The following is a 10,474-nucleotide window of genomic DNA, read 5'->3' on the forward strand; positions in this document are numbered from 1 at the left end:
AATATTACAAATTATCTTTAAATTTTTACTTGCAATTGCTACTAATTTCTAATACTAGTAAAACAAAAAAGCTGCTCCAAAAAAGAATAGTGTTTGTTGTCTTAACTTTCCAGTACTGTTCATTCACTGTGTGTATTACTAATACACTGTTTACCAAGGAGCCTGAACAAAACAGGAAGTAAAATTTCAGAACTTTTTGCTCTATCAAATCAGAATTCACTTTATTCTACCATTACTACCAAGTATTACCATTGTCATACCCGGTATTAATTGTGGTTTACATAACATTGGCAGTACTACATAGACAGACATTGCATTGACAGACATGGGAGATATACATTACGACTGGCATAGAAGCATCCATTGGGATATGAGGGATAATCATTGAGAGCTCTACATGATTAGGGTGTGGAACAGTACTGCACAAGGGTGCCCTTAAGTTCAGAGCGAGCAGCAAGGGAACAGTTGCTGACTAGGGGCTAGGGTACCACAGGCTTATGGACCTAGCAGGAGTAACTGGAGTTAAGTTAGGGGACTCCCTAGTGAAGAATGTGCTCCTGCTCCTGGTTGTTCTAGAGGGGATGGTTCTGTAATGGTGGCCTCATGGAAGAAGCACAAAAAAAGCGACAGTCCGGGTAGAAGGGGTCGTGCGAAATCCTGGTGTCCCTCATCTTTATTCTGGCAGTATGTAGGAAGTCTAGAGGTAGCAGGGGTGATTCTATGATCTTTTACGCAGCCCTAATTACTTTTTGGAGTTTGTACTTGTCCCTTGTGGTTGCACCTGTGACAATGACAGGGAAGAAAAGGATGGACTGGATGGTAGCAGTGTAAGAGATGGTTGACATACCAAATTTCTTCAGTTGGCACAGGAGGAACAACCTCTGCTGAGCTTTCTTCTGTATTTGGGTGATGTTCTGTCACATCTTACAGAAAATCTGAATCAAAAGTAAAGTTGTAAGATAATGAATTGTATGTTTAGTACAGATAACAAATAGAACATTAGTAGCAAAGAAAAAGTCTTGTGTTGTTTTCCAGTACAGGTAGAGTTAAAACACTTGAGTTGTTTTCTATGCAAAAGAGCTTCTCTGAGCTATTCAACCAACTTGGTCAACTAGGTCCTGTTTTCTACATAGCTTGAACAGCCAAGAAGCAGTGAGAGACAGCTTGAGATAAGGTTTTACTGCAGGAAAGTTCAAAGGGACATTAGTTCTGCTCTGTTTTACAGCTTAAAATACAGAGTGTGTTTTCTAAACTGCAAATATGACAGAATGATGAAATGTTATAAATAAAGCTATAAAACTGAAAATAAAAATATGAGGCTCTTTTCTTTTGTAGTAATGCTCTATTTATTATTCGTACTACACACTCAATTCATTATCTCATAAGTTTATTTTCACTTCAGTGTCACTTTAGGTCATTAGTTATGGCTGTGCTGAGGAACCAAATGTCAGATATCATAGAGACTTCGGTCTCATTATTGAGAACTGGGGAGAGTGTGGAGGGGTGATAAAGACTGGGGAGAGTGTGGGGGGCTGATGAAGACTGGGGAGAGTGTGGAGGGGTGATGAAGACTTGGGAGAGTGTGGTGGGGTGATGAAGACTGGGGAGAGTGTGGAGGGGTGATGAAGACTGGGGAGAGTGTGGAGGGGTGATGAAGACTGGGGAGAGTATGGTGGGGTGATGAAGACTGGGGAGAGTGTGGAGGGGTGATGAAGACTGGGGAGAGTGCGGTGGGGTGATGAAGACTGGGGAGAGCGCAGAGGGGTGATGAAGACTGGGGAGAGTGTAGAGGGGTGATGAAGACTGGGGAGAGTGTGGAGGGGTGATGAAGACTGGGGAGAGTGTGGAGGGGTGATGAAGACTGGGGAGAGTGTGGAGGGGTGATGAAGACTGGGGAGAGTATGGTGGGGTGATGAAGACTGGGGAGAGTGTGGTGGGGTGATGAAGACTGGAGAGAGTGTAGAGGGGTGATGAAGACTGGGTAGAGTGTAGAGGGGTGATAAAGACTGGGGAGAGTGTGGAGGGGTGATGAAGACTTGGGAGAGTGTGGTGGGGTGATGAAAACTGGGGAGAGTGTGGAGGGGTGATGAAGACTGGGGAGAGTGTGGAGGGGTGATGAAGACTGGGGAGAGTATGGTGGGGTGATGAAGACTGGGGAGAGTGTGGAGGGGTGATGAAGACTGGGGAGAGTGTGGTGGGGTGATGAAGACTGGGGAGAGTGCAGAGGGGTGATGAAGACTGGGGAGAGTGTAGAGGGGTGATGAAGACTGGGGAGAGTGTGGAGGGGTGATGAAGACTGGGGAGAGTGTGGAGGGGTGATGAAGACTGGGGAGAGTGTGGAGGGGTGATGAAGACTGGGGAGAGTGTGGAGGGGTGATGAAGACTGGGGAGAGTATGGTGGGGTGATGAAGACTGGGGAGAGTGTGGTGGGGTGATGAAGACTGGGGAGAGTGTAGAGGGGTGATGAAGACTGGGGAGAGTGTAGAGAGGTGATGAAGACTGGGGAGAGTGTGGAGGGGTGATGAAGACTTGGGAGAGTGTGGAGAGGTGATGATGACTGGGGAGAGTGTGGTGGGGACAAATCATACTTACTTTAGATTGCTAAAATCCTTGCAATTTATATAATCTGATCTGGTGTAGAGTTTTCTTCCTTAGCAAAAGTGTATCTACCCTTTAAATCCATTTAATGTGTAAAAAGAAACCTCAGAGAACGTGTTTTCCAGGTACTTCCATTTGGGACATTTTCCAGGCATTTGCATTTGGGACCATAAACATTACACAGTTTAGCTGACCATACCATAGGGGATAATAGCACCCTTCTGCCGCATCCTGACTTCTTCTGTTCCAGACCTACCTATGCCTAACCATAACCTCCCTTGCCTAACCATAACCTCCCTAATTGTGACCCAAACTTGACGTAGTGCACATTACCAATGTCTGGATGACACAATACTGCAAGAGCTTGAAAGTTGTGTGTTTATGTCTGAGAGGCTCATCAGTGCTGCATTCCTGAAAACTGACAGAGCAACAAATAAAAAGTAAAACAAATATATATGAATGATTCTAAACCAGAAAGATGGCCACCCTAACAGGCAGAATAAAAGTCTGTGTAGACAAACACAGCTGAAATGTTGTCATCAAAAATTGACTTAAAAATGTGCACAGTATTCTAGCTCAAAACATTCTCAACTATGAAGTGACAAACTGCCCATACTAATTGATACTGTTACTGACACTGCCCAGCTATTATTATTTATATAGCACTGACATCTTCTGCAGTGCTTTGCAGAGTTTATAGCCTGGTCACTGACTGTCCCTTAGAGGGGCTGACATTCTAATCCCTACTATAGACACATGTCCAACATAGTCTAAGTCCAAGTTATCTAGAGAGACCATTCCGACCCATATAGTATGACTCTGCTGATGCTCATAGCTTCACAAGACTATAGGCCCGATCACTATGTCTGCTAGATTTTCTCCTAGGAGATAATTTGTCATCTTCTATTTTGAATAAATATTGCACTAATTGAAAAAGTACTGCAAAGTAAGGGAGAGGGTACTGCATGCTGGTGGCTCAGAAGGCTTTTTGTGACTTCCACCTACAAGAAAACTTAGGAGAAAAAGCAATCAGGCCCTATGTGAGAGGAGGACCCAGGAACTGAGCTTGACAGTGGCTAATTCAGTCAACAACAATTGGCATCTTGTGACTGTGTATGAAGGAAACCACACCCCCTCCACAATTCCATGGTGTTTATACAGGAGAAAGGTCTTGAAACTCAGTGCAAGAAAACACAGACGGGACAAGAGATCAACAAAATGTGCTCCTTCAGACAGGACAAGAGATCAACAAAATATGCTCCTTCACCACAGCTTAAAGAAGTTAAATTAAAAATTGGGTTTGCATCCATTATTCACTATTGCAGGATAAGCTCACACATTTAATTAATTAACAGGGTGTTTGGATGGGACACATGTTAACTGGTATAAATTAAAGGATACTCATGTAGCAAGATAATCATCTTAAAGCAGTAGGATCAGCCATATTATGCCAGGGAAAAAAACACATATATAAGTAGATAAATACTTGCTCTACTTACATAACACATGTATTATACTGTCCACGTTTTGATTTCAGTGAATGTTATATAGTAAATGAAGAGAATTCTGTTCCTGGTGGGGGCCATGTCTTTTGCCCACAGTTAAGGCTAACTCGAGATGTCATTTCTGCCCTTTACTTTTTTCTTGTCTCCTCCAATCGCTAAGTTGCCTCAGCCTTGCTTGTAAACACAAGTGATTAGGGGATCAGGTTTCAAATAAGCAGCAGGCAGGAAAATAAAGGGAAGAGGAGGAATAGATTATAGATAAAAAGCACCCCCAGCATGCAATTCTTTGGCACGACTACTAAAGGGCCAGTGCTCCTTAAGTATGTGATAACTCCAAATCATAACAGCAGAAGAAGTTTTGCAAGTTTTGAATGCAGGATTAGCATCTTTATCACTTTATACACTCAGACCAGTTGCTGTTGAAATTTGATTTTTATGGTGACGATACCGCTTTAAGAAAGAGTTCCAGAAAGTTCATGCAGGCTGATTCATTCATTACCAATTATTTCAACAATGAGAGGTGGCATATTCAAAAGAAATATGTTTTAGTAAAGCATATGTTCAGCATGCCTGAAAAATTTTGTATATATGAAAGATATCCTTAAACAAGCTCAGTATATTCAGATACAGTATGTACATTTATATCTAAATATTTGAGCATAGAGTTGTTCATCTCATTTGTCTTTTATTAGAAGTGCTGCCAACCATGGCCAATCCCGCTAGCCTGCTATGAACTGTGCAGCACAAGCAAAGTTGAAGTAAGGATCTGTCTACTTGGTTTAAAAAACAGGTGGGCAAAATAATAGATACTAAGACCTAAAAAGGAAGAGGGTCACTGTTTGTCTTCAGAAATGAAAATAAAAATACTGTCATACAAGTCATGAACTGCATGCAGTGAGCTGCTGCACCCTTCTGAAAGCAGCCGGCTTTCTGAGGGATAAAAGCAAAAGGAAACTTTGCTATGTAACCTGTGCTCTGGAATTTCATCCTGAGAAAGTCAAGTATGTAGTCTGTTGTACTTGGTCCTACAAAATATAAAATGATCTTGTATTCCTGATTCTCATACTCCTATGGATCCATGTATGCCATGCTAAACAACTGGCAATAGGCATTTGTAGGTTAAAGGCATTATCTGGCTTTTTCCCTAGGTTATAATAAAATATGGGCAAAAGAGCCCTGCTGAGCTGCATGCTGTTCTACATCCTCTCGACACCTCCGCCTTCACAGCCAGAGGTCGGGGGAAGGGGGGGGGGGAATCGCGAATCATAGTATTGCGAAGTTTTTGCTATGATTTGCACTTGTGATTCCTGTTCAACAGCCCCCATGGCCCCTAAAATGCTGCATGGATCATGTTTGTGGGGTGGAGCATTACTCAAAGCATTTTGAGGTGTGAAACATTTATACTAACACATCAGCCATACTATTTCTTTTTTGCTATTCTTTCATAAAAACAGTTGTACAAAAAATAATAAATACGGTGTAAAAAAGCACCATTCTGTTTTAAGCAATATGTCTTATCATCTGGGTAAAGAAGATGATATGTTTAGCAATATCTTGGCCTCATTTGGGTACTAAACAACTTCTTCCCACATCTGAATACACTAAGTGAATCAGATGAAAAGATCTCAGATTGATAAAAAAGAAATCTAAACAAATGATTTCTCATACTGAAAAGGAGGTGCAAAGGTAGCATTCCTATAAATGTTTAAAGTGTACTCAAAGCGAACCTCGGGAACAAAAACATACTTTCCTAAGAAAAGGGAAGCTTCTGGATCCTATAGAGACCTTCCATGCCATCTTCTGGACCCCCGTTGTTGAGCATGCCTCCTCACACTCCTTTAAGAGTTCCGACAAGCCCTTGGAACATCATTGCCACACACCTTTTCAGATGTGAGCACAGTCATACTGTGCCTGCATATGTACGGCTGCGCCTGCACAGTAAGCTGGAGCCACCCGTGTGTGAGCGGCTCTGTGCCCACCTCTGCCTTTGTGCCAGAAGGGGAACATGGTCCTGATGTTCCGGAGGGTTCCAGGCAGTGGCACAGAGTCAAAGGACAATGTGGGAAGCCCAGCGGCGGACATACGGCCGTGCAGGCTGTGCCGCCGCATGAGGGCCCCTGAAGTTCCGTTGCTTCAGGGGCCCATTAAGTATTGCTGTTTTTTTTAATTTTTTTATTATTATTATTTTTCCTGGGTGCCCCCGACTCCTATCCTCCCCACCTCACCTCGCCCCCCTCCCCCCCCCCCCCCCCCCCCGAGGTGCGGCGGGAGAGCTGAGCGGCAAATATAGGAAGGCTCCAGGGTTCCAGCAGGCGCTAGAGGCTCAGCCGCTTGGTCTCCACTGTCTCCACTCCTCTGTATACTGCTCGCTACTAAACCAGGAAGTAGCGAGCGATATACAGAGAAGAGGAGACAGCGGAGACAAAGCGGCTGAACCTCTAGCGCCTGCTGGAACCCCGAAGCCTTCCTGTATTTGCCGCTCAGCTCTCCCGCCGTGCATACCCGGATACCTACCTACCCACCCGGCTACCTACCTACCCACTCACCCACCTGGCTACCTACCTACCAGGCTAACTACCCACCCACCTGCCAACCAGGCTACCTACCCACCCGGCTACCTACCCACCCAGCCACCCACCCACTCGGCTACCTACCTACCCACCCGGCTACCTAACCACCCACCCGGCTACCTACCTACCCACCCACCAGGCTACCTACCCACCCACCCGGCTACCTACCTACCAGGCTAGTTACCAACCCACCCACCAGGCTACCTAACCACCCACCCGGCTACCTAACCAACAACCCACCAGGCTACCTACCTACCCACCCACCAGGCTACCTACCCACCCACCCACCCACCAACCAGGCTACCTACCCACCTGGCTACCTACCCACCCACCAGGCTACCTACCTACCCACCCGGCTACCTACCCACCCAGCTACCTACCCAGCCACCCACCCAGCTACCTACCCACCTGGCTACCTACCCACCCACCAGGCTATCTACCCATCTACCCACCCGGCTACCTACCCACCCACCCACCAGGCTACCTACCCACCTGGCTACCCACCCACCAGGCTACCTACCTACCCACCCACCAGGCTACCTACCTACCTACCCACCCACCAGGCTACCTACCTACCCACCCACCCACCAGGCTACCTACCCACCCAACCACCCATGGGAGCTGCGCGCCGGATGGAGGCTGGGACAGGAGGTCTGCTGCTGCAGGTGAGTAAATGTTTTTTTTTTTATTTATATTAGCAGGTGTATGTTCTGGCCAGGTCTGCCACATGATTGCATGTATTATCTGGGCAAATCTGCCGACATGATTGCATGTATTTTCTGGGCAGGTTTGCCACATGATTGCATGTATTTTCTGGGCAAATCTGCTAAATGATTGCATGTATTTTCTGGGCAAATCTGCCGACATGATTGCACATATTTTCTGGGCAAATCTGCCGACATGATTGCATGTATTTTCTGGGCAAATCTGCCGACATGATTGCACGTATTTTCTGGGCAAATTTGCCGACATGACTGCATGTATTTTCTGGGCATATCTGCCGACATGATTGCACGTATTTTCTGGGCATATCTGCCGACATGATTGCACGCATTTTCTGGGCATATCTGCCGACATGATTGCACTTACTTTCTGGGCATATCTGCCGACATGATTGCACATATTCTCTGGGCATATCTGCCAACATGATTGCACGTATTTTCTGGGCAAATCTGCCGACATGATTGAATGTATTTTCTGGGCAAATCTGCTCACATTATGTGTATTTTCTTGAGAAAACCTTCACACCTGCACTGTGAATTTTCTGGGGAAAGGGTCACCAAAACTTGGGCCCACTGTCTTTGCGTTGCACTTTTCAAGGGAACCTGAGGTGAGAATAATATTTCTTTCCTTTTAAGCAATACCAGTTGCCTGGCTGCCATGCTGGTCCTCTGCCTCTTATTCTTTCAACCATAGACCCTGAACAAGCATGCAGCAGGTCAGGGGTTTCTGACAATATTGTCAGAACTGAGAAGATTAGCTGCATGCTTGTTGCTGGTGTAATTCAGTTTATTACTGCAGCCAAATAGATCAGCAGGGCCGCTAGGCAACTAGTATTGTTTAAAAGGAAATAAATATTGCAACCTCCATATCACTCTCACCCCGGGTTCACTTTAAATTACAGTTAGCTCTTCCCTCATCCGGTCATTGCCACGCCCATTTTTTGCCGCGGCGCTACGTGCCGCAGGTTGTAGCCACACCCATTTTTTGCTGCAATGGGGGCCCACAATTGCAATTTTGCACAGGGGCCCACTGCTGGCTGTGTCCGCCACTGGGGAAGCCCTCTCCTTAGGTAAATATTTCATTTTTCACCCGAGGTTTTAGGAAGTACCTAGGCTGAATCTCATTTCCAAACACTATCTTCCAAAGCTGGAGGCCAGAGTCATTTGACAATTTTTTTTAAAAAGGGATTTATAATAATTCCTATATTCGTATAGTGTTTTTCTCCTGTCATACTTAAAGCGCTTGTGAGGCAGCCACTTGAGCGTACTCAGTAGGCAGTAGCAGTGTTAGGGAGTCTCACCAAAAGTCTCCTACTGAATAGGTGCTGGCTCTCCTATGCCAGAGGCAGAACCCTTACCCAGTGCATTCTCCAGTAATGGATAGTTAGCCACAGAAGCCTGGTTTTATTCAAAAATGTTAACATTTGAGACCTTTGCTCAAGCAAGTAAGGGAAAGCTTGCTCAAATGATGTTTCCACCGGGCATAATAGATGCCATGAGGCCCATAACTAGGATGACCTTTGGCTAACTCATCTGTACTTATGTGCAACGCACCTAACGTGATGCAGGCTTTTAGCAAATGACAAATACTATAGTGCAGTATACTAACTTTCTCCTCAGTAATGGAATAGGTCATCAGAGCGTGTAATTAACATTTATTGTATTTATTGCCAAATGAAGCATCTGTATGCATCAATTATGTAACCAGACACTACATTTCCCCCTTCCCCCTCCATCCCCATACTACAGGACACTAATAGTCACATACATTACTGTGGCTACAGTTACACCCTTTGGTTGTTTTCTCTGGCACCACAGATGTCTGGTCTCTATTCATAGCAGGAACCAGAACTGCTCAGCATAGGAGTATGTGCCTGTCTGGGGTGGTGCTGTTGGGTCATAGCATGCCTTGAGGGTGACTGGACTGTGAAACTGCCTTCACATGTATACAGCTACCTAAAGCTAGTCACTGGTTAATTTAACTTGTTACTCAGAGCTGCCAAACTCTTAAAATTATCTCACTAGTAATGAGCTTTCTGAGTATTTTTCTTTCTAATGCTGTTACGTGGCTGTGACATTAGGGCATGAGCTTGTTTCATTAATAGGCTAACTGCTGTGTACTTCCACACACTTCTTTGTGCTCTTGCATTCAGTCTGCAAAAATGCTGATTGTAAAGAAAAGAAAGTCTGCACAAGGTGGCAGGGTATTTTTACAAGTGGTAGATTTCCTGAGTTTTAAACACGGTAATATTTGTTAAGGGGCTCCTGCGGAATTCAGCTCTTTACAAATTCATTTCACTTGCATTGTAAAGGTAATTGTATTATGGCACAAGCAATCAGGTTTACTCTAGGACTGCACGCAATAAACCACTCAAGTGAGGTCTAGTGGAACCATTCAGAATATCATAGACTGGAGCTCAGACCTTTCCTGCCCTGTCTGTTTATTTAATAACACTGCTGCTTGAGAAGGTGCTGCTTTCTTATCCACTTGAGCCCTGCTTTGTGTGTTTGGGATCCTCTGGTTTGTCAGCTTTAGCACCTCATTAATTACTAACTCTGACAGAGTCCTGCTGGTTTACAGCCCCCTGTATAGTTGTTAGAAAATCACAATCCTGTGCTAGAATGTCAGGAGCTACACCCTGTTAGGCACCATGTGTGTCCCTACATTCTGGGTCACTGAACATTAATCAGCATTTAGTAATCTGTCTTTACTAATATTGCTGCCTCTTTACTAGAGTTTATCTGCTATTTATGTTTTTAATGTGTGTTATTTTTAAAGGGCCAAACTTTTAAGAAGAAAAACCTGCATCACTGATTTGTCCTTCTACAAATCAGTGTCTACGGTAAAATGTATTTATTTATTTGTTGTATTTATAAAGCGCCAACATATTACGCAGCGCTGGACATTAGTTTAGGTTACAGACAATATTTAGGGGTAACATAGAGCAATATGACAATACAAGAAAAACCAGATCATGCAGCACAGAATGAGTACAAGGTAATGCTTAGTCAGTCACTGGACAAAATACAGTTATTCATAACCGACTGTAAGATTTTGCAGTGTTGCCAGCTTAAAAAG

The 10,474-nt window shown here is 44.5% G+C and overlaps 1 protein-coding gene across 1 annotated transcript; it reads right to left on the reverse strand.

Annotated features, from left to right (window-relative positions):
• Positions 1 to 1,404: 1,404 nt before the first annotated feature.
• On the reverse strand, positions 1,405 to 2,586 carry LOC137504783 (uncharacterized). Its single transcript, XM_068233373.1, has one exon. The coding sequence runs from the start codon at positions 2,584 to 2,586 to the stop codon at positions 1,405 to 1,407; it is 1,182 nt and encodes a 393-aa protein (XP_068089474.1).
• Positions 2,587 to 10,474: the final 7,888 nt, after the last annotated feature.

This window comes from Hyperolius riggenbachi, chromosome 4, assembly GCF_040937935.1.
Source record: "Hyperolius riggenbachi isolate aHypRig1 chromosome 4, aHypRig1.pri, whole genome shotgun sequence".
Classification (NCBI taxonomy): Eukaryota; Metazoa; Chordata; class Amphibia; order Anura; family Hyperoliidae; genus Hyperolius; species Hyperolius riggenbachi.

Coding starts and splice junctions, on each gene's coding strand:
- LOC137504783 (XM_068233373.1), bottom strand. CDS start 2,586: ATGATTTGTCCCCACCACACTCTCCCCAGTCATCATCACCTCTCCACA.